This window comes from Carcharodon carcharias, chromosome 10, assembly GCF_017639515.1.
Source record: "Carcharodon carcharias isolate sCarCar2 chromosome 10, sCarCar2.pri, whole genome shotgun sequence".
NCBI classification, from domain to species: domain Eukaryota; kingdom Metazoa; phylum Chordata; class Chondrichthyes; order Lamniformes; family Lamnidae; genus Carcharodon; species Carcharodon carcharias.
In genome coordinates, this window is record NC_054476.1 from 152,173,045 (window position 1) to 152,196,935 (window position 23,891).

At 48.4% G+C, this 23,891-nt stretch overlaps 1 protein-coding gene across 14 annotated transcripts in view; it reads right to left on the reverse strand.

The window, feature by feature from the left end:
- msi2b (musashi RNA-binding protein 2b) overlaps positions 1-23,891 on the reverse strand; it is a 522,720-nt gene that overhangs the window by 141,447 nt on the left and 357,382 nt on the right. For all 14 annotated transcript variants that reach the window (XM_041197726.1, XM_041197725.1, XM_041197718.1 and 11 more), the window contains exon 9: positions 16,688-16,802. In XM_041197726.1, the coding sequence (XP_041053660.1) occupies positions 16,688-16,802 (115 nt within the window). The remainder of the gene's footprint in view (positions 1-16,687; positions 16,803-23,891) is intronic.

Sequence of the window (23,891 nt, forward strand, 5' to 3'; positions counted from 1 at the left end):
CAGGGAGGGGTGCACGTTTATACTTATTTTGAGGAAGTTTTGTCCCTCCACTTCTGAAGGCCACTTCCGGTCGCTGCCAGCTGCACTCCTGCAGCCGATGGTCATTTATCATGTGTTGAGCCTCAACCCTGTACTTACCTGAATTTCAGTCCACACACACCTTCCAGTACAAGCAGCAACCAGGTAGCAGTCGAAAGGGAAAGTGGCTGATTTTCTTGCTCCCCTAATCTGGTGACCTCCAAGGTTGATTGTACCATCCCTAGCTCAGCACAGGTCAGAAGCCTGGCTGTGGTGTCTTCCTTGCCTGCACGGCTTGCTTACTTCCTTGTGACTTTTTGTAATCTCAAGAAGGCGATAAAATCAATGTGGTAGAAATATCTCGGGCAAACCCAGTAGAGGTAAAGGACAAGACGCAGTGGGGGAAGGACTAAATATAGCAAAATTGTAAGCATGTTTAAAGAGAACGCGCTAATGATTTTACTACAGTGAAAGTCTTCTCCGAGATTGGAGTGATTCATTATGGGTTATTTATAGAACACACTGCTGGCTAGAACAGATGACTCATCTGAAGTTTAAAAAGGAGTTGGATGGATCAATGATTCAGCAAGGAGTGCAGGACATTTGGAAAAGGGAAAGGACAGAAAACGGACGCTCCTGAAACTAGATCGGGATGACGAGGCCAGCAGGGAAGAAGCGGACTCTCATTTCCCCATCACTACCCTTCCACAAACTTAACCCTTTTGGGGGCCAGTTGATGTTGGACCCCTGCAACAGTCAAGTTCCTCCAATACCGTGACAACCAAGCATTCGTTTTGCAAACGTTTTCCCTACAAATAATTTAGGTAGCAACGTGGGGGGAGAAAACGTTGCTTTCGGTAAAGGGATGTGGTTAGATTTAAACTCTACTGAGAGCACTCAGTTACCCTCATCAGAGGCAGCTTGGGCTCAGTGGGGAGCACACTCTTGCCTCGGAGTCAGAACGTCACAGGTTCAAGTCCCACTCCAGCAAGGGAGGTCAACTTCTGGATGGAATGTTAAACCGAAGCCCCATCCGTGCCCTTAGGAGGGTGCACAAGATCCTATGGCACAATTTCAGTGAAGAACAAGGGAGCTCGTCATAGTGCCCTGACCAATACTTATCCCTCATCAACCTCACTAAAATACAGATTTAGACTCTGCCTTCTTTTAAGACGAGGGTGTAAATGGAGTGCCTAACCTGAACCCACCCTATTCTCTCTGGGGAGGGACATTTAGGTTAAATTTCAGCTTTTGTTTCTTTAAAGACCCACTTTAGCAAAATACAATGTGCATTACACACCATAAGATTCTTGTCCTGACAAGCAACATCAATTTACTCTGAGCAATTCCATGGAAGATTTGTCTATAATTACATATCTAGCGACAAGATGAACTGTTGCTGCACTTTCGCAAGTCTGGGTCACCTGGAGTTTAATTGTTGCATGGCTATGGAACTCCCTCTCACTGTTCAATCCCAGAACTGTCTCAGGTGCTCTCCCAGCTCTTCCCATAAAGCTGCCCGAGGCACTGAGTGGCTGGTGATAAGGAGTGCCTGGGTGAATCAGACCTAAAGGGGGTGCAGCTGAACACTGTGGCTGACTGAGCAGGTGGGGAATGGGGGGAGGGGGAAGAAAGGACGGACTGCCAATAGTATCATGCCTCTACAGAATCCCAGGAGTGACGCCACCCGGACCAATGCTGCTGTCAGCCATCCGCAATGCCCAATGCCCAAGGGACACGCTCAACACAAGTCCGGGGTTACACTGCGGGGCGACTGGTGATCCAGAGCTTGAGAGGTTAAGTGTGATTTGACAGAGTAATTCTTAACGGGACCGAAATAAAAGAGAAGGCAGGCAGGCTGAACGTGCCATCTTAGCAGACATTTGATGGTGTGGATTAATAATTCAACGCTCATTTAATGGGTTATTAATTTTTCATGGTTTTAAGGGGGAAAAAAAGCTTGTTACATTTAACTCGAACCTTTTCGTACTCTCCACTTTTAATTTCCGAGACTCGGCGATGCTGCCCTTGCCACCAAGCATGAGTCTGAGGAAAGTGCCGCGTGCCACGAGTTGTGGGAGGAGAAAGAAGCTGTGCTTTAAACCAGAATAAATTCCCTCAGATTTGTCTTTCCTTTTGTTGTTAATTGTTCTGGGGTGACACTGTTAATGGCCCGAGGGTGCTGGCAATCGACCTGGAAGGAACTGGGAGCTCCAGGTAACCCGGACAGAGTAAAAGTAGCAGCGTCCCTTCACCGAACACTAATAACAGGAGGAGAGGAGGCCAATCAGCCCCTTGACCCTGTTCGGCCTTTCAATTAGGTGAGTGACGGATCCCCATTTACCCGTCTTTGGCCCACGTCCCTTAATAGCCTTTCTTAAACAAAAATCTATCAATTTTAGTCTTTAACATTTCAATTGACCTTTTGCAGGAGAGAATTCCACTCTCCTGCTACCCTTCTTGTGGAAAGTGCGTCCTGACTTCACTCCTAAACTCTAATTTTCAGCATCTGCCCGCTTGATCTGGACATCCCCCACCAAAGGAAACAGTTTCTCCAGAACTACCTTATCGAGTCCTTTTGCCATTTTAAACACCTCAATCAGGTCACCACCCCACAGCCTTTTCAACGCAAGGGAGTACAAGCCAAGTTCATGCAGACTGCCTGCGTAGGTTCACCCTTCAAACCCTTGGCATCATTCTGGTAAATCTGCGCTGCACCCTTTACAAGACCAATCCACCTTTCCTGTGGTGCAATGCCCAAAACTAAAAGACATCAGTGAATTTGTTGGGTTTTTTTTTTAAATAAATGAGAGCCTGGCAGCTTTCACCGTCGCTTTTTTTTCCTGGTGCCAGCCCACAAACGACCAGGTTAATGGAACAGAATTTATCGGTTGCTATAACATGGGTTGCCAACTCTGGTCGCATGTATTCCTGGAGGTATTGTCAAAATTGCTCCCCCTGCCCTGCCAGTCAAACAGCTGTTTCTCTTTTTTTTACTGCCCCTCACCAATATTTTTGTAACTAATAAAAAAAAACAAAATAAAATTATTTCAAGTGGCCCGGTGATTTTTTTTTTGCTCCGTGTTTGTTCACAGCAGAACCCAGTTGAGTAACCTTGAGTTCCCAAAGGCTCCAGGACAATCCTGGAGAATTGGCAACAGCAGTATAACTCCTCAGCTCCTACATCCAATTAGCAGTCAGTGAAAACTCAGAAGAGAATATCTGGCAACTGCCTCTAAAATTAGCAGAGATTTTGGAGCAAGTCTTTAGGATTTTATTTTTTACACTCTTGGTGGTGCTCAACACTGGGAACGGTATAGAGAGAAATGCAGCCTTTTATATTTAAGGTCACCGAGGGGGAAAAGAAAGAGGGTGTTGGATTTTCCGGTCTGGTGTCTCTAATTGCTGGACTCCCGCCACGTGGAGACCCCATGCTGGGAGCACTCATTCAAAAATTCCATCTGACATCAACGTGCATTTACACAACACCATTAATGTAGTAAAAGTCATAATTTAGCACAGGGGCCTAAGGAGATACTGGGACAGGTAACCAGGAGCTCGGTCAAAGAGGTAGGTTTTACAGGGCATTTCGAAAGGAGAGGCAGAGAGGTTTTGAGGGGGAATTCTAGAGCCTAGGGCCCAGACAGCTGAAGATAAGACCATCCAATGATGGAGCGGCGGAAGTCGGGGACGTGCAAGAGGCCAGGATCATAGGAGTGCAGAGGTCTCGGAGGGCCGAGGGGCTGAAGGTTTGTAGGGCTACAATTCTGCAGCCTGGTGGATCTCACGTTTGGCATCTGGATCTAAAGCCACTTTCACAAGCTCTTACATGGCACAGTGGTGAGTTGCCGAAGTAAGTCTGGAGCAGTGAATACGTGTCCAGAGGACGACGATGAGTCAACAAGCCACACAGCCCATATTTCGCTTGAGCGCGCCCTTGCCGGTGAGCTCTGTGAGCAGGTACAGGGCCCACAAAGATGCTGATCTAAAGACAACCAAAGGAGCCACATGATCCCTCAACCAGCACAACGGGCAGCTCTCATCTACCTGACGTGGCAACAGATGAGGCCCAATCACGTTCTGCATCTGAACTGCCCCTTGAGGTTTGTGGGTGCTCAGGAAGCAGAATTTGCTATCAAGTGCACCCATACTTACCAGAGCCCATTTCATCAAAAAATGGTCAGAGGGAAAGAACTGACCAGCTTTTCCACCTAATGGTCAAAGTTCCATAATTCCATTGGCTTTGAATCTTCAAGGAGAGGTGGGATGTTGTCCTTCTGTCAAGTTCAAACACATTCAGCTGCTGCCTTCATTGTCCTACAGGAAACCCTCCTTATCAAAGGAAACAGCAGGTGATAGGGAATAGGTGCTTTGATGCAACATCCCAAGATAAATGCTGTGAATTCCTACACATACCAAGCTGCTCAAGATTTTACATAAAATGGACATAAAATTAACAGCACAGAAACAGGCCATTCGGCCCAACAAGTCGATGCTGGTGTTTATGTTCCACACGAGCCTCCTCCACCCCTGCATTACCTCATCCAGTCAGCATATCCTCCTGCTTCTCGCGGGTTTATCTAGCTTCCCCTTAAAGTCCTCAACGGTTTTCACCTCAAATACTCCTCGTGGCCAGCAAGCTCCACATTCCAACCACTCTCTGGATAAAGCAGCTTTGCCCTGAATTCCCAACTGGATTTATTGGTGACCAGCTTGACCAACTTCTACAAATGGGCCCTGGTTTTGGACCCTACCCCCCCCCCCCCACACCCACCCACCCCCCACAAGCTTTAACTACATTGCCCAGTAAAATGGGGAGGACCCAAGTCAAACCTCTGCATGGGGTCTTTGCAAGGTAGTGCCCTCTCTGAGGGCATCTGTTTGACTTTAACAGAGGAGAGCATTAACTTTCCACAGCATAGAGCACCAGGAGAGCAACTGCAGAAGTTGCACCAAGGGGAGATAGGCGATATCTTACTGCTGGTGATATTTAGCAGATGAGTACTTAAGACATTAAAGTGTGCATTTCTCTGTTAGTTATTTTAATGGGAGCAGAGCCTCACAATCAGACTAGCGCCTCATTAGAGCAGCAGGCTGAAGATTCCTTGCTGACCTGCATTGTCATCCAGTCTGGCAACAATTTGATTTTAAAATTCTCAGCTCTACAGTCCGCCAAGCTCTCTGCCCTCCAATCACCCCTGTGCTCATTGACCTGCGCTGAGCAATACGAACACACACAATAGAAGCAGAAGTAGGCCATTCGGCCCCTCGGGCCTGCTCTACCATTCAATAAGCTCATGGCTGATCTATTTCTCTACGCGAGTTGATTTTAAAATTCTCATCCTTGTTTTCAAATCCCCTCCATGGTCTCATCCCCTCCTTTTCTCTGACATCGCCGATCTGCCCTTGGTGCAACTTCTGCAATTGCTCTCTTGATGCTGTATGCAGTGGAAAGTTTATGCTCTCCTCTCTTAAAGTCAAACCAATCCCCTCAATGGGTGTTACCTTGCGAAGGCCTCCAGCCCTACGACCCTCCGAGATACCTGCACTCCTCCATTTCCGCTCTCCCTGCGCATCACTGATTTCCACTGCACCACCATTGGTGGCCAAGCCTTCAACAGCCAAAGCACTGGCCTCCAGATCTAAACCCTCTTACTCCCTTCTTTAAGACGCTCCTTAAAAATGACCTCTTTGACCAAGCTTCGGATCACCAGCCCTAACGCCACCTCATTTGGCTCAGCGTTAAATTTTCGCCAATTTGGCTGCTGTGAAAGACCGAACTATGTTTTACTGTGTTGAAGGGCCCTATGTAAATGTAAGTTGTCGCTGAGGCCGAGGTGGAAGGGGAAACCAGGGGTTGGGAGGAAAATCAACCTATCACCAATAGATGGTGGCTCTGCAGCAGTCTGAGGACACAACCCCCTGTCAGCAGGCTATGGACTCGGACTATCGTGGGGCGCTCAGTGAACAGCCGCACATAAATACTCCAGGCTGAGGCCGACATCTACACCAATCGTGTACGGTAGAATCTGGTTTCAGTGGTCACTGCTGGTCCTGATCATTTTGGCTTACAGAGTTTGACCTGATCTTGCCAAACTCAGGACACACATATAAAACAAACCTGCATTTATATAGCACCTTCCACAACCTCGGGATGCCCTGAAACATTTTACAGCTGAAGAAGTATTTTTCAAGCATGGTCACTGTTGCAGTGTAAGGTCTGTATGGCTATGTTCACTGATGAGGGTAAATAGGGCCATATTGATCACATTAGCCATCCTGTGCCTTTAATTATGGCTTGCTTGCTCAGTGTGGAAGGAGAGTTTCACAGCTCGATCACAGCTCATTCCGTTCCATGTTGAAACACCAGACTAAGACGATTAAAGCTTCAGTACTGTTAATCTGTTTGTGTTTACAAAGCCAATACCTGGCATCTCTAACTGAGGTTCACAGCAGGCTGCAGCCAGGGTGATGTTCTGTCTCTCTCTACCTGTCTGCATCTTGGTGTCCTGCCTCTCCTCACCCGAATCCTGATACGCTGGCCTCTGTGTGCCCTTCATTGTCCTGATGCCCTCTGTCTCTCTGCCTCTTTATTTGAGCCCTGTCTTGTTGGTTTATACCAGCCTGCTCCAGTTCCAGTGGCCAGCCTTACCCTCGAGCCTGTATTCTGCTTCTTCCCATCAGCTCCAGTCCAACCTTTACCATCTAGAGGGACCAAGGGCAGAAGGCACATGGGAACACCACCACCTGGAGGTTCCCCTCCAAGCCGCTCACCATCCCGGCTTGGAAATGCATCGCCGTTCCGGCACTGTTGCTGGGTCAAAATCCTGGAACTCCCTCCTTAACAGCACTGTGGGTGTACCTACACCACAGGGACTGCAGCTGGTTCAAGAAGGCAGCTCACCGCCACCTTCTCAAGGGCGACTAGGGATGGGCAACAAACGTCGGCCTAGCCAGTGATGCCCACGTCACAACATAACTGCAACAAATATATTGAACTCCGCACTGGAGAATAACAATGGTTAACTGCATTATTTTTGTACAACCCTTATCATTTGGAAGATGTATCTGTGTGTGTGTGCGCGCTCATGCAGAGTGCAGACAGGGCGCGGCCGGGGAATAGACCGCCGACCGTGATTTCGCACTGACTGGCCAATCGACGGCCAGCTGGCCGGCGTGGAACGCGCAGTGGAAGGGCTCAGCGCTGCCGGGATGGGCGCGGGAGGAGCGAGCCGTGAAAGCTCCCCCGAAAACAGAGAGCTGCCTCAGGGAGCTGAAGTATTTTAAACCCGTCGACAAAGATTCGAAAGCCGCAGAAAAATTGCCCCGCACGTCGGGTTCGCTCGCGTGAAAACGTGAACGACAAAAATTTTGTCCAAACGTTTTATTTTGTTTCAAATCGACAGCGGAAACCTCGTCCCGGCCCCGTGGGTGAGGCTTCATCAAAAGGTGAAAAATCCCCCCCCCCTCCCCTCCCCCCACCCCGGTCGCCACTTTTAATAGGTCTCCCGACTGGCAGCGGGTAACGCTGCCGATTCCCGGGCGTGCCGGCCGACCGGAATACTGTGCGAGTGCGCAATGACCCCGCGCTCGTGCAATATCTCGGCCGGCGGGCGGGTGCGTGCGTAAGTCGGAAGCGCGGCCGCTGACGATTAAGAGGCCGACTAATGTAATTAAAGGCGCAATTGTCTCCGATTTCCCGTGGTCCATCCACCCTTACGCTTGGCGGGTGGGCGAATCAGCCGGGCGGCCTTCTCATTTTTGGTGAAGCCTCATCCAAGGGCCGGGATGAGGTTTCCGTTATTAAATGAAAAAAAGAATGAAAATCTATGGGCAGCATTCTTATAAGGTATGTGTTCAGGTTGACTGATTGTGATGCTTGGGCACTTTTTTTCTGATTTTAAAAACTTTATATAATGCTCTTTAAGTCTTCAGCTCCCTGAGGCAGCTCTCCGCCTTCAGGGAGCTTTCATTCAGGTCTCGCCCTGCTCCCAGCCACCACCATCGCACCCCCCCGCCCCACCTCCCGGCAGCGCTGAGCATTTCAGCACATGCTTCACGCTGGCTGGCCATTCATTGGACATCCAGCGTCAAATCACAAGTCGATGGCTCATCGCGGTCAGCGTTCTGTTCCCCGGCTGATCCTGGGCCCCGATTGTGCTCACTCACCAACCTAAAAAACCAGCCCGGTGTATGTATGTGTCCATGTGAGATAGGAAGCATGTATGCGTGTGAGAGAGGGTGTGTATGTGTGCACATGAGTGTGAGTGAGAGAGAGAGAGAGGGGGGTATTGGTTGTGGTATGTGAGAGTGAATATGAGGGGCTGGGAGAGAGAGTGAGTGAGTGGGAAAGCGAAAGAGAGAGAGGGAGCGCGCGTGAGAGGGAGAGCGCGTGCGCGCGAGAGGGAGAGTGCGCACGAGAGGGAGAGTGCGCACGAGAGGGAGAGCGCGTGCACGCAAGAAGGAGAGCGCGCGCGAGAGAGAGGGAGAGCGCGCGAGAGAGGGGCACCAAGAGAGAGAGAGTTTGAAAGTGCGAAAGACAATCAGTGCGAGGGAGATGTGCGAGGGAGATGTGTGAGAGAGATGTGTGAGAGAGAGTGGGTCTGAAAGACTCACAGGAAACCAACAATCCAAGTCATTATTTAGACAATCCAATTTTACTCCTGCTTTATATTTCACTGCCCAAATCCCCTTGCCAAGGTCTTGTTTTCTGTGATTTAACAAGTTGTTTAGACAACTTGGGTCAATAAAAGAAATTGGTTACCGGCCTGATGCAGTCAGACTGATGCTGTGTCTGAAAAATGATTTTAGTGCTCTGAGCTAAAGCTGTCTTCGAGTGTTTAAGGGAGGGCCATAAGCACACATCACAACTAAATCTGTTAACAGTGACAGAGAAATTTCTATTGGCAATCTTAATGCGTGGATGTCTAACAGGCTAATATTAAGCTCATCTCATCACTAGTTCGACTGGGGTTTACTCTGAACTTGTTAACCCCATGAAAAGAGTGAGGGTATTCCACACAAGTTCCTTAAGCACCGGTTCAAGGATATATCAGCAAGCCATTTTTACTGAACACACAATGACTGAGCTTCCACAGCCCCCTGGGGTAGAGAATTCCAAAGGTTCACAACCCTCTGAGTGAAGAAATTCCTCCTCGTCTCAGTCTCAAATCCTCCTTATTCTGAGACTGTCCTCTCTGGTTCTAGTTTCACCAGCCAGTGGAAAGGTGGGGTGGGGGGGGGGGCGGAGAGAGAGAGGGAGGTCGAAAATCAGAGACATGGATCAGTCCAGGGAGCCAGGGATGGCCAGAAACATCAGACAAATGAGAAGTGGTGCTATTTTTAGCACAGCAGTTAATACATCTCCGTCAAATTCCTGCGATTAGGAGAGACATTTGCACGGTTTGTTAAAAGAGTGTGGAGAGATGGGAATATGTTAAGCAGGGTGTGCTCAAAAATTAGGAAGCAGACAAGAGAGAAGTGGCAAGAAAACAAGCATAAGACAAGAAAATACGTGCGAAAGATTGAAAGATAGCGAAGAGAAGAAACAAAAAGCAGAAAATGCTGGAAAAATCCAGCAGGTCTGGCAGAGTCCGCAGCACTCTTCTTTAGGGCTGGGGAGGAACCGATGGGTGAAAGGGACACGGAGAGACAAAACAGAAGAGGCAAAGCGAGAGAGGAATAATCGGGGAAGGGAGATAAATAGGAGATGTAAAGAGCAAGGGCTAGGGCGAGAGATAAAGAAATGGAGAAAGCAAAATAAAAGGGTGAGAGAAGAGGAGAGAGAAAGTGAGAGATGGAGAGAGAGAGCTGAGGAGAAAATGAGGGGGGCGAGGCGACAGAAAGAGATAGAGGGAGAGAAAAAAATGATACATAAAAAGGCAGACAAGTAAGAGAGGGGTACAGAAGAACAAAACACACAATAATTATGAAGCTCTAGGAGAAGAGGGATGAGCAAATTATAATCAATCTGATTTAATAAAAGATCGGAATTTGAGGAGTCAGGAGACGACTTTTCAAAGTGTTTCTCGATGTGAAGAGAAGCTGGAAATGGAAACAAACTACCTTGCAGCTATCCTGGCCAAGGGAGCCATTTAAGGACATCCACACTTTAATAAGCGAGATATTATTGTCCTTCTGTTTATTAGTGTTTAATGTGTTGAATTTAGAAGATTGACCTGTAAGTGCTCAGCAGGGATGGCTGAGATTATTTTCATAGCTGTGGGTTTGGGGTGGGAGGATGATGAATGTGAGACTCTGTCAAGTTCTAGCTACAGTGAGTTTGGCTGGGTAACTGCACGAGTGGCCCATGACGGTGGAGCAAGGAGTCAGGAGAGCTGGCAACAGAAGCAGAAAATGCTCTGTTTCTCAGCCCCTGAGCCCCTGGTTAAGATGATCCCGACTGAAGAGAGCATCTCCAGAGTTTCGGCAGTAAGTTCATACAAAATAGGAGCAGGAGTAGGCCATTCGGCCCCTCGAGCCTACTCCACCATCCAATAGGATCGTGGCTGATCTGGTCCTGGCCTTAACTCCACTTTCCCGCCTGTCCCCCATAACCCTCGGCTCCCTTGTCAATCAAAAATCTGTCAAACTTGGCCTTGAATACATTCAATGACCCAACATCCGCTGCTCGCCGGGGATGGGAATTCCAAAGACGAACGACCCTCAGAGAGAAGGAAATCCCCCTCATCTCAGTCTTAAATGGGAGGCCCCTTATTGTTAAACTGTGCCCCCCTCGATCTAGATTCCCCCACAAGGGGAAACATCCTCTCAGCCTCCACCCTGTCAAGCCGCCTCAGAATCTTCCATGTTTCAGTAAGGTCACCTCTCATTCTTCTAAACGCCAATGAGTACAGGCCCAGCCTAAGTCTTGCAGCATGACATCAATGGGCAAGCAACAGGGCATGCGTCCGATATCAGGCATGCAAGAGACTAGCAAATGATTTCACCAGGGGTGGGGAGGCTTCACTGAGACATTGAAAGACCAGCCTAATGACCATCACCACAAACATACACACGTGAAGAATGGGTGAAGAAACTGGGTGGAGCCTGGTGCATGTAGGTCATTATTCCAGCAAAATTTAAGAGAGATGGGGAACTGATGCGGTCAGTGGGGTGGGGTTAGGAGGAGACTGCAAATGGTGTTTCCCACCCTTTACCCTCTATTCGCATCACATTCCTTCATCCATTCCCCGTACAGTGAAGATGGTAACACTCCTCTCAACCTAATTTCAAGCCCCTTCCGGTTCCTACGTGTCTATTACGTACAGACATAATCCGCAGCTTGGAGCCGTGATTCAAAACCCTTCCCCTTTCTGTGCGGGCCGTCAAACCAGGAAGCATCTGCAAAGATGATAAGCGAGCCCTGGCAAACTGCGCTCCCTTTAGATTGCTTTCTCACTGCATCTCACTGAACCTTGTGAAGCTAACATGAAGGCTTGCAGACCCTTTTCTCCGAGGCAGTGCTGCCTGACAAAACCGGGCTGAGCACTTCACACCAAGCACCGTTAGGAACACAGGAGCAGGGGGAGGCCATTCAGCCCCTTGAGCGCAATCCTCTATTCAGTTCAATCATGGACGCTTTGTATCTTAACTCCATCTACGCACCTTGATTCTGTAGCCCGAAGTCCATTGGATTAGGAAAGATAGTCCAAAGAAAAGCTGTTCCCATTGGCTGATGATACATGGGCTATGGGACACAGCTTTAAGGCTTTGGGCATGAGGTACAGGGGGGGGATGTGAGGAAGAACATTTTTATGCAGCGAGTAGTAATGACCTGGAACTCGCTGCCTAGGAGGGTGCTGGAAGCCCAGACAATCAATGACTTTGAAAGGAAACTGGATGGGCATTTGAGGCATACAAAGTTGCAGGGTTACGGTGGGGGGGGGGGGGGGGGGGGGGGGGGGTTGTAGAGCAGGAGAATGGGACTGACTGGATTGTTCTGCAGAGAGCCAGCATGTGTTTGTTGGGCTGAATGGCCTCCCTCTGTGCTGATGTAACTCCAAGACCCTGAATAACCTTGCCTGACAAAAATCTATCAACAGCAGTTTTGAAAGTTTCAACTGACCAGCCCCCTGGAAGCCCCAAGCAACTTCAGCAGCCGTTTGAAGGAGGGGCTTCCAGATCGCCACTACCATCTGCGTGAGGAGGTGCTTCCCAACATCAGACCGCCGAACGGCCGAGCTATAATTTTAAGGTTACGGCCCCCTTGTTCTGGACCCCACTCACCCACCCCACGAGAGGAAATGCTTCCTCTCTATCCACCCTCTCAAACACCTCAATTCAATCGCCCTTAACTTTCTACACCCCAGGGATTACTGTGCAGCCTGTCCTCAGGATGTAACCCTTTCGCCAATGCTGCAGCTTTGTAAGCGTCCACACATCAGCCGACCTGGAAACAGGTTTGTTGTTTGGCGGAGGGGGGGGGGAGACTGGAATTCCCTTTCTAACAAGGAGGGGGGTGGGGGGGGTGGGGGGTTTGCGGGTCACATGATGACCATCCAAGAGCGGCAGCCCAGCTGGGTGGACTGAGACCAGCACTGGAGGGGTTTTGGAGGCAGCGGGAGGAGAGGCTGGGGGGGTTGCAGGGGGACCCCCACAGGACTCTCCCGGTTTCCGAGGCTCGACTGGTCAGCCGGGGCTGTCTCACGGACGTGGACGAATTCTCAAAAGAGCATCGCACTTCTGCAGAGCTCATCTGCGACTGTTACTTAAAAATCAGGGTTAAGTCACAAGCAAACAGGAGGAAATTCAAAGGGTGGTAGAAATCTGGTATTTCTCCCTTAATAACCTATGGGCTGCTGGGGGCTGGGGGGGAAGTGTCAAGTAAAAATGTTACAATTGGGATCAAGGGTATTTTTATTTAGTAAGTGCAACGTGGGACACGGGGCAAATGAGGTTTGAGGTGCAGATCAGCCCTGATCTTGTTGAATGGAAGGACAGGCCCAGCACCAGAGTGAGCGCCCCCACTTTAAGCTACTACACAAAAGTCTGTTCCAACAGCGAGGGTGAAAGGTCACGCAGCCAACGGGCATCTGCGGCAACTGCGCTATTTCTCATCTCCGGGATGCAATTTTCTTTGGGTCAGGGAGGTGACGCTCTAAAATTTCTAACATAACCTCGCTTCAATTTCCTCTTCGCTTGCTGCTACCGTGCCCCGGCTCTGCTCCAGCGAGTCTGAGGCCTGACCTGTGCGGGCAAATTGGCCTCGAAAGATCAGCAGCACATTAGCCTGAGCCTGCGTGGACACTGCATCATGGGCCAAATCATGGTTTGTGACGACCTTTGCAGTGCTTCCATTTAGCCACCTTTCTGATCTCCATCCCCCCTCATTTGGCGTAAAGCCATTGATTTATTCTTGCTCCAGTACCTTCAGTGAACAATCAATCTCACAGTAATTATCTCGCCTGACGCTAAGCGCACTGGAGGAGGAACTGAGAGATCCCTACGTCTGCCTGTCCTTGGGAACCGAGAGCAAGGTGGGTGGGTGGGTGGGTGGGTGGGGGGGTTGGTTGTCGGAGGATGGGTGTGAGGGAGAGGTCAAGGGTCATGCCGTCAGTACAATTCACCAGGCTCCGAGGCTGCGGGCAGTTTATTGCACAGCAGGGATGTGGCCTGGGCCTTACAAAGGTTTCACAATGCAAGGGTGTATTTTACACTTCAGAAAGGATTTTGAAGGATTTGCATTGTTGATGCTGTTTTAATTCAAAATTAAACTCCTCGGTAATAAAATAGGCCGCCTACTCTTTTTCTTTGAATTAATTCATAAGGATCATCTCCCATTTCCCCACCCCCTGCCAAACTTACCACAATGCCCCTTTCACCTCTGGTGTCACGGCTCAAATCCAGCCGATGTTAGTCTGTATTTTTAGTGATGTTGATTGTGGGATAAATATTGGCCGGGGCGCCAGGGAGAACTCCCCTGTGCTTCTTTCAAATAGTGCCGTGGGATCTTTTATATCTACCTGAGGGGGGCAGGTGAGGCCTTGGTCTGACATCTTATCCAAAAGCCAGCACCTCTGACTGTGCAGCACTCCCTCAGTACTGCACTGGAGACTCTGGTTGTATATTGTGCTGTGATCTAGCGATATCACATGAATGCGTTTAAATGCTCATGAGCTGAACTTCACCACAGTTACAATTCAACAAAGGAATGGGGCCAAATCGGAACTGCAGCTTTTTCCTGCTCCCCACCCACAAACACATCTCATGCTTCTGATACCCTAAAGGTTACTTACATGACCCTGAGCGCCTCAGATGCAATGCAGTAATCCCTCTGCAATGCTGACACAACGGAGAAGGTCATGAGGGCCCACCCTCCGCCACCCCTAATCTTTCTGGGGCCGGGCAGCACACCTTGGAGGCCTAGTCCCACTTTGCTCCCGAAAGCCTCCATCACCTGGCTTTGCTCTGCAAGACTGCGGACTTTGCACCAGATGGGTTGGCAATTCCCCAGTTTCCATCTCGGTCCCGTTCCTGAGTCTTAAGTTTGACCTTCGACCTCCTCCCCTAACTCTGTCACCGCCACCCACAGAAACACACTGGAGCCCCAATCTGGGTCAGGTGCCCAAGCCCCGGTGTGTGACCCGAAACCACGGCCCTCTGACTCAGGAGAATGCTATCAACTGAGCGTCAGGCACCGCTGAGGGGAACAATGTTCGTTTTCTGCTCTTGCCCCCGAGGTGCCACTGTTCAAATTGCCTCAGCGAAATGGAATCCTGACTTGTTTCGATAGTAAATGCGATTGCAGGATTCTCACACAGCAGAAAACGTCAGCAGCGACTGGAAAGCCTTGGAGGTGTTAGGAGTTTGGACCGAAGGGCCTGGTGGGCCACCAGGCCTGATTTGATTAGGGAGAATTGATTGTACATCTCAATCCAATTAGAACCCATTTAAGAGCCAATGAACACACCTTCTAGATTCAGACCACTGTGGCCTGCTTTCCCCAGTTGTTTGTCAACCCGTTTAAAGCTACGAACAGGGAGGGAACTGTAATTAATATTAATGTAAAGTTAATATTAGTGTCCTGTAATTAATATTAATAGGAACACCAGGAAGTGTATGTTGTGTGGGGAGGTGGTGGTGGTGGTGGTGGGGTGGAGTGGGGGGGGCAGGGTGTAGAAGGGAAAAGAGGCAGGAATAATATGTAATGTTTATTTATTTTTTTTCACAACCCGGGCTAAGACATGCCTCTTGCAAGAGTGCCCAATCCGACAGGCAAGCCAGGAACCGGCTAAATAAAACCCCCAACCTTGGCCGTCAGATGCGAGTGACAACTCTGGGGCTCAGGGCCTGAAGCCCTGGGTTCTCAGTCCTTTGATTCCATGGCTGGCAGACCACGGCAATCACCGTTTTGATTAAAAACCCCACATCCACGACCCAAGCCCGCAATTCCAACAGATTAGCACTTCCTCTTCCTTGCGGGTCGGAGTAGAGGCCGGGATTTTCCTGTTCCCCGACACCGGCGGGCATCGTCCCGGGGGGGATGGGAAAATTCGCCGGTGCCAGGGACAGGAGAGTACCACCCAGAGTCTCAACAGTTGCCATGGCAAAGACTTACGAGCCAACTGTGAGAGTCTAGAAGGTTCTCCCAAGTCTCACCATCGCCAAGAGAGTCTCATAAGAGCTCTGCAGACTCGAACCCTCTCTGCTCTGAGGCGTGTAAACGTAGAGCAGCTTTAGGTGCAAACTATCTCACCTCAGAATGACGGTGGGTCATTTTTATGAAGAATTTAAGGAAACAGGCTCATGATGCCAATTGTCAAATTATCCGAGACCACCCTGGGATTCCAGCTGAAAGCTGGTTGTGCATGGGCATTGGGGCTGGGATGGGTTTAGGCTCAACTGTGAGACATTCCCTGGCCGAACAGCATACCAGCATTCGTAACCCAGGGTCACGCATGAAGAGGGTCATTTGGTTGAGGTAGCGGAAGGACTGTCGTTGCTCACTGAACTGTACCCAGAGTCGCAGCATTGCTTCAACACAGCAGGAGACCACTTGGCCTGTCGTGTCTGTGCTGGCTCTCCGAATGAGCGATTCACCCAGTGCCATTCCTCAGCCTTTTCCCCCCTGACCCTGCACATTCTTCCTTTTCATGTAATAATCCAATTCCCTTTTGAATGACTCGATTGAACCTGCCTCTGCCACACTCTCAGGCCGCGGGTCCTAGATCTTAACCACTCGCTGCGTGAAAAGGTTTTTCCTCATGTCGCCATTGCTTCCTTTGCCAATTACCTGCAACCTGCGCCCTCTCGTTCTTGAGCCTTCCACCAGTAGAACCAGTTCTTCCCTATCTACTCTGTCCAGACTCCTCATGCTTTTGAATTCCTCTATCAGAGAATACCCTGGGAGGGAGTTACCACCTTCAGGGAGGGGGGAAGGGTGTGGGCAAAGAAATAAACCCAGACAAACTTCATAATCATAAACTTGAGACTCTCCCTCTGTCCCCGGTAAATAAATTTCCAATCTTAAATATTAATTTGATTCATTTAATTCAGTTAGGATTAATCAACGATGTTCACTCTGGCTACATTAATTATATTGTTCAAACCCAACGCTGACTTATTCATCCAGGTTATACCTTAGCAATTCAGCAAACCTCCAGCCGTTAAACACCCCCCCTCCCCGCCCCCGCAAAATGGCGGAATAGGAATGGAGCCAAGACCTTACCCAGCATTCCCATTCCCAGCATGAACGCATCCATGGTGTACGGCAATCCCCGAGCACGACCACGGGTTCCTGGTGGGAACATCACTTCCTTAGGCTGTGCTTTCTTACATTCTACCTGTTGAGAGAGGGGAGTGCAGAGAAAAAAGAAACAAAAAGACAGAATCAGACAAGTGTTAAGAACAAAAGGCTTTACTCAGTCAGAGGGAAAATAGGGCTGGCTTCCTGGACACCTGACCTTAAATATCTCCTGGTGTGACGTGGTGTCAAACCTTATTAGCAAAGACGCAGTCAGTCGAAGCCTTTCACCTTGCACTCATCAGGATAACTGACAAGAATAGCAAATTGCTAAGGGGGACAACAATTTATACTGCATGAGAAGAGAGCGCTAATTGGTTGGCAAGCGGACCCTGATTGGTAGAGGCGTTGCCATGGAGATTGCACCCGTTAACTGATAACTGATCGTTAACCGCCATGCTTTGTTTAAATTCAAACCATGCAGGTTGCCTCTGAATGGTCAAGGCATTGCCCTTGGGGAATGAACCAGGGAATGGCTGTTGCCTTTTGGCAATACTCAAGTTCCATACTACCCAACGAGGAATTACTTATTTAAAAATCAACCTTTGTCGCAGCCAAGGGCTGAACTGTGGTAAGTTTTATGATCAATCCTTCCAAGTAAATGAAAAAGTACAAAAAATTGTAGAACGAGCAGAGTGGAATAGTGTACTGATCATCTGCATTAAGTTCTTTATGTCAACGGGGTTCAAAGTTTTAACAGTCATTCCAGTCTCCTCGAATGATGTCTTGTGACGCAGCGGGTTAGCATCCCTGTCTCTGAGCCAGAAACTCCGTGTTCGAGTCCCACTCCAGGGCTCGATGGTCAAGAAGGTGTGTTCATAACGTGGCCAAACAGGTTGATACTTAACCCAAAATCCTTACAACACCCACCAATGGCAGGCAATAAGAGTGGGAAAGATTCCTGGTCAGCCGTGTGATGGAAAGAACATTGGAGCTTCTACCATCACTACCCATAGCTCCAGGCTACAACATGCCTGTAAAAGCTCATGTTACCACAGCAACTTGGACCCCCTGAGTGAAATATAACACAACAGAGGTTTATGGCCTATGAGTTATGGCACTGGACTATTCTTAAATCTTGCCATTTTACCTCTTAAGTTAGTTAGTTATTTGACAATTACTCCTCTGAAACACCTTGAGACGTTTTACTGCCTTAAAGGCCGCTATGTAAATGCAAGTTGTTGGCTTTGAATTTATGGGCTGAATTTTCCGCTCAGCTAGCGGGCACATGCCCGAGTGTGGAGTAACGTGCGATGTTTCGTTCGGCGGGCACGATCGATTGTTGGCATCGTGCCTGCCAACAACTAAGAGGCCTATAAATCAATTAATTAACCCGTATCTTTCACTGCTCGTCCAACACGGCGGGTGGGCAAATCGGCCGGGCGGCCTTTGGATTTTTGAGGAAACCTCATCCATGGACGGGGTGAGGTTTCCGTGATTAAGCTATACAAAGATTAAAATTTTTGGGCAGAATTTTTCAAATCTGCATGTTGAGGGGAGTCCGATGTGTGGACATTTTTTCGTGGAATTTTAAAAACTTTATTCACTGGTTTAAAATACTTCAGTTCCCAGAGGCATCGCTCTGCCTTCGAGGAGCTTTCATTCCACGCTCCCACTGCCCCCCCCGCCCCCCCGCGTGCCCGCGCTGACTTCAGTGCTCGCCCTCCTACCACCACCCCCCCCACCCCCCGCGCGGCGTCTCGTTTCCCGGCCGCTCCCCAGGTCCACCCGCCAGCCGACCTGAAAATCCTGACCTATGGTTCGCTGTGCAGCACAGGTTGCATATGTAAGTGTCCCATTGTAAACACGGGCACCAGGATTTACAATGGGTCAAGCTAACGGGAAAGACAGATGTAAAAATAGGCCAACGGCAGCACTTCAAAAAGGGAACTGATTATGCCTTAAAAACAGGGGGCAGGAGTTCAATAAGATCATGGCTGATCTCCTACCTCAACTCCACTTTCCCATGGTATCCCTATAGCCCCGACTACTCAAAAATCTATTGATAGTTGTCTTGAAGATACTCAACAAACTGAGCATCCACAGCCCTCTGGGTAGAGAGTTCCAAAATTTCACAATCCTCAGTGAAGAAATTTCCCCTCATCCCAGTCTTAAGTAGCCAACTGCTTATTCTGAGGTCATGACCCTCTAGTTCTGGATTTAGAGAAACATCCTCTAAGAACTTGATGCATTTGAATGAGATAAACTTTCATTCTTCCAAACTCCAGAGAATTTATGCCCAGATATCCTCAGATTAACCCTGCCATTCAAGAGTATCTCTGGATGGAACCTTAAGGGGGAAGGAATTGGGTCCGGGGATAGGCAAGGATATAGCATCATAGAATGATACAGCAGAAAAGGAAGCCATTCAGCTATTATATCAGTCCTAGCTTCCTGGTACATCTATCCAACTGGTTCTGCTCTCTCTTATATTCAGACATAAGCAGCATCGCCAGTCATTACCTAGCCTTCCAATGTAAACTGACAGGGCTGAATTTGGTGGATGCCATGGAGTTGTGTTATATCTTTGCTGGAAGGCTGGGTTTGGCAGCAGTAATTGTGGTCCAGGAGATAGAATCACATATTCCCAGAAGCTACAGACAGGAGATAATGAGGAAAAGCAACACATCAAATAAAATTAAATTGTGTTTGCGCTTTGACAAACAGCTCAGGTAATGTGAGCTTGTGAGTCAACTTGCTTTGTGCTTTGAGTGAGGCTTTGACAAGTTTATTGCAACAAGCTTTATTTATAGACCTCTAAATCCATGCCTGCATCCAGCCAGAATTTGTACAGAAGCTGCGGTGATCCTGTTCATAAGGCTGGAACAAAGCAGGGATTTAACAGGGGATAGTTTGTGACAGGCAAAGCTCGTAGGGGACCAGTCAACAATGAGTCCTTGACTGCAGCATACATCAATCACCTGTTGCTAAAGTTAACAACATGCTAAGTTCCATTGTAAATGCACTGAGACAAATTTTACTGAAAACTCCAAACATAATTACATAGAATTACATAGCAATGACAGCACAGAACATGGTCAACGCTGGCATTTATGCTCCATACAGGCCTCCTCCTGTCCCTCTTCATCCAACCCAATCAGCAGAGCCTTCTAGTCCTTTGTCCCTCATGTTTATCAAGCTTCCCCTTAAATGCATTGATGTGATTTACCATAACCACTCCCTGTAGTAGCAGGATCCACATTCTAACCACTCTTTGGATAATTCCCTATTGGACATATTAGTTACTATCTCACCCTCATGGCCTTCCTCCTGCCCACCCACACCCCCACCGCCCCCCCCACCACCCCACTATAAGTGGATACATTTTCTTCACATTTATCCTATGAAACTCCTTTCTAATTATGAAAACCTCGCTCAGGTCACCCCTCTGCTTTTTCTTTTCCAGAAACCTATACAATGACTGTCAGGAGATTGACCATAGAGAATTTCACAGTTATGCCTATTTACTGCTCGTCTGATGTCGATGCATACGTACTTTCTCTGGTTTTTCCACTAGGGAACCCTAGTTGATTTTCTCCCTACGTCCCCCTCAACCCCACCCATCCCAGAGGAATTAAGGCCAATCAAGTGGAAATATGGATAGCAATCCCCCAGCCTGTAAGCAGCTCAGCAACCAGCAGATATTGTTCTGAGCAACTCAATAAGTATTGGATCCCAGGCTGCTGAGCAACACACAGACCCATTTTTCTATGCTACATACTGGTCTGAAGATAATCCATAACGTATGGGCTTAGATCATTGAGCACCTTGTGCCTGTTCCCCATAGTTAGATCCGGTTACTGAATGGCCCATTCCTTTATCTACGTAATGGCAGAGCCATGCCACACACAACTGATACAACGGTTGACCATATCCAAAATCTGGGAAAGGAGGCCATTCGGCCTGTGGCGCCATGCTGGCTCTCTGCAAGAGCAATTCGGCTAGTCCCACTTCCTACCTTTTCCCCATAATCCTGCAAATTTGTTCTCAGGCCATATGGTTATTCAGGAAGGAATGGCCAGCTCTCCTGGTAGCTATACTGAGCCATTCAGACAACAATGGGTCTCTGATTCAAACTGAGCTCACCCAGAGTGACAGCCTACATTTGGCTTCAATGACTCAAGACTATCTAGGGCCTGGGCTCCTGTTCACTATCCAGCGGTCCTTATTGTAGAAATGCACTAATATGCAAATCAGGTGTGAAGAGGATCAGTGAGGGCACTGAGGAGGGATGGGCCTCAGAATCTAACAAACAAGGTCACAATGAAATACTGATGAGTTCCAACTTGAAAGACTACTGAGGGGTTGCTGCACTGCCGGAGGTGTCATCTTTCAAATGAGACATTAAATCGAGGCCCCGTCTTGCCCTCTCAGGTCGATGTCAAAGATCCCATGCGGCTATTTCAAACCAGAGTAGATAGAAGGGTCATGAGGACTCGAAACGTCAACTCTTTTCTTCTCCGCCGATGCTGCCAGACCTGCTGAGTTTTTCCAGGTAATTCTGTTTTTGTTTTGGATTTCCAGCATCCGCAGTTTTTTTGTTTTTATCTCTGAGTAGATAGTTCTTGGCCAACATTTATCCCTCGGACAACATCACTAAAAAAGACAGAGGCTGGAATCTTTTGGCCCCGTCAGTGGCGCACATAGTCATGGGGAGGGGGATGGGAAAATTTGGACAGCCGCTGACTTTTAACAGCTCTCCAAATTTTCCTGTCCTACCCACGCCGACGCCCACCAAGTGTGGGGGCCAGAAAATGCCGCCTATTATCTGGTCGTGATCACATTGCTGTTTGTGGGAGCCTGCTGTGCGCAAATTGGCTGCCGTGTTTTCTACATTACCACTAGCAACTGCATCTCAAAAGGGCTTCACTGGCAGCTAAGCTCTTTGATACATAGTGGGCTCATGAAAGGCCTTATATAAATGTAAATTGTTCTTTTCATTTCTGACTCAAAGGGGAACTTGATCACCCAGCCTGGCATGTAGGGTTACCCTGGTAACCCATTCCCCATGGTCTCCTTCATTTGATCTCTTCAAGGCAGAAAACAGCGATAGGGAGAACTACCAGGCAGAGCAAGTCCAATGAACCTTCAGCCGAACAAGCAACGTCTCCAAGGTATGTGTCCAATTCCGGGGAGCAAGGTCTGAAACTTGTTCTCCAGATGTGGATGATTCTTGCAAGTCTGGTGTTTATTTCCCACCTCCAGTGGCCGTGAACGTGGTGATGGGGTCTCCTCATCGACACGGCGTGCTCCCTATAGTGGCGGTATTCAAAGAACCACATTTACCAAGACCGGCTTCCACTGGCCATGAAATCTGGTGTCTGTAAAGGTGCAGCAGATTTGGAAAGCCCCAGTATAACTGAGAATCAGAACAAAGTAATGTAAAGGCAGAAGATGCTGCAAACACTCAGCAGGTCTGTCAACATCAATGGAGAGAAGAGACAAGTTAAGGTAATACTGCAGGGGCCGCACTTGATACAGTAACTCATCTCCAGTCTCCACAGATGCTGCCTGACCTGCTGAGGGTTCTCTGCCTCTGTTTTGAATTTTGATTTATTGCATTTTAACCAGTGAAATGCCTATTCGTGGTTCAAATACAGCTATAAACTCAACAGGTGATGCTTTCATGTCCGATCAGAGATGGCCCAGGTTGAATTTAATAAATGCGTTCAAAATATTGAAGGGTTTTGAGAGTAAATGAGCTATTTCTACTGATTGAGGTGGGGGCGCGGGTGGTGGGGTCAGTAACCGGGTTTAAAGTCGTTGGCAAAAGTGAGCCTGAGGGCATGAGATTTTTTTTTTAATGCAGCAAATTGTTGTGATCTGGGACGCGCTGTCTGAAAGGGTGGGGGAAGCAGATTCAATACAACATTGAGTAACAATGAGTACATTGTCCTGTAGCACAGTGCTACTATGGCACCAGCCAAAGCCATGACTTTGACCACCAAGAAGGACAAGGGTAACAGATCTGTGGCAACGCCACCACCTCCAAGTCGTGCACACCATCCTAACTCGGTCATCGCCACTGGCTCAAAATCCTGGAACACTCTCTGCCTCAAAGCACAGTGGGAGTACCTTCCCCACATAGTTCCAGGGATGAAGGACCTCAGTCAATGTGGAGAGAACAGAGAGGGCAGCCCTCCTACCACTTTCTCAAGGGCAACTGGAGATGGACAATAATGCTGACCTTACCAGTGATGCGAGAACAAGTTAAAAGAAAAAGTTGATATGTTAAGTTTGGAAAGATAGACAGAAAGCTCCTTTTTAAAGGTGCCACATGAATCCTCTTTTGTCTAGGTTACTGGCCAATGGCACAGGTTGACACGGTGGACACGGGCCACTGAGCTTATATTGACCCAGTTCCTTCACACGTTCCCCAAATCAGGAGCTCCATATAGTTGAAGAATAACTGGTGCACCTGCTCTATTACTGGAAGGTGTGCTTGTCTTTTTGAAAGTACTTTTTTCTCCACATATTCCTGCTGCACATCAACCCTCTGCCTGCTGACCATGAGGTCTCAGTCCTCACACAAATGCTGCTCTGCAACTAGCGCCCGAGAGCAGAGGTTCTCCGTTAGTCTCCTCAATCTCTCTCCCTCTCTTCACTGGGACAATTAGATTACTAATGAGCTTTGCACAATGAGATTCTGCCTAGAGTCTTGGCAGCTTTCCTTGTTAATGTTGAGCATAACAACTTCTGGAAAATTTACTTTCGCAGCTGAGTGTCCTTGATATTTGCCTGAGAAAACCTGAAGTACGTGTTACAAAGTCACATCGTTCAGAGTTTATTGGGTGCATGGCTCATGTTACTGACTGTTAAAGCTAACGGACAAAGAGACGTGACTTTAAAGTGCATCAAAGTGTTAGTTGACATTTTCCACTTGGCTTTAGTGACCATTGACAGGAGAGGTGTGATAACCTTGTTAAGCAGATTACTAAGTGCTCCTTTTCCGATACAATCTCGCTCTCTCTCATCTTCCTAAGTAAATGTTCCCTGTTAACATTCTTTTGGAAAGGGTGACACTGATAGTCTGAACTCTCCCCCACTCTAAGCCAGCGCCTGTGGGAAGGAAGCACCAGCCAATGGGAGAATAGACCAGCATGCATCATACATCGGCTCTGCGAAGTTA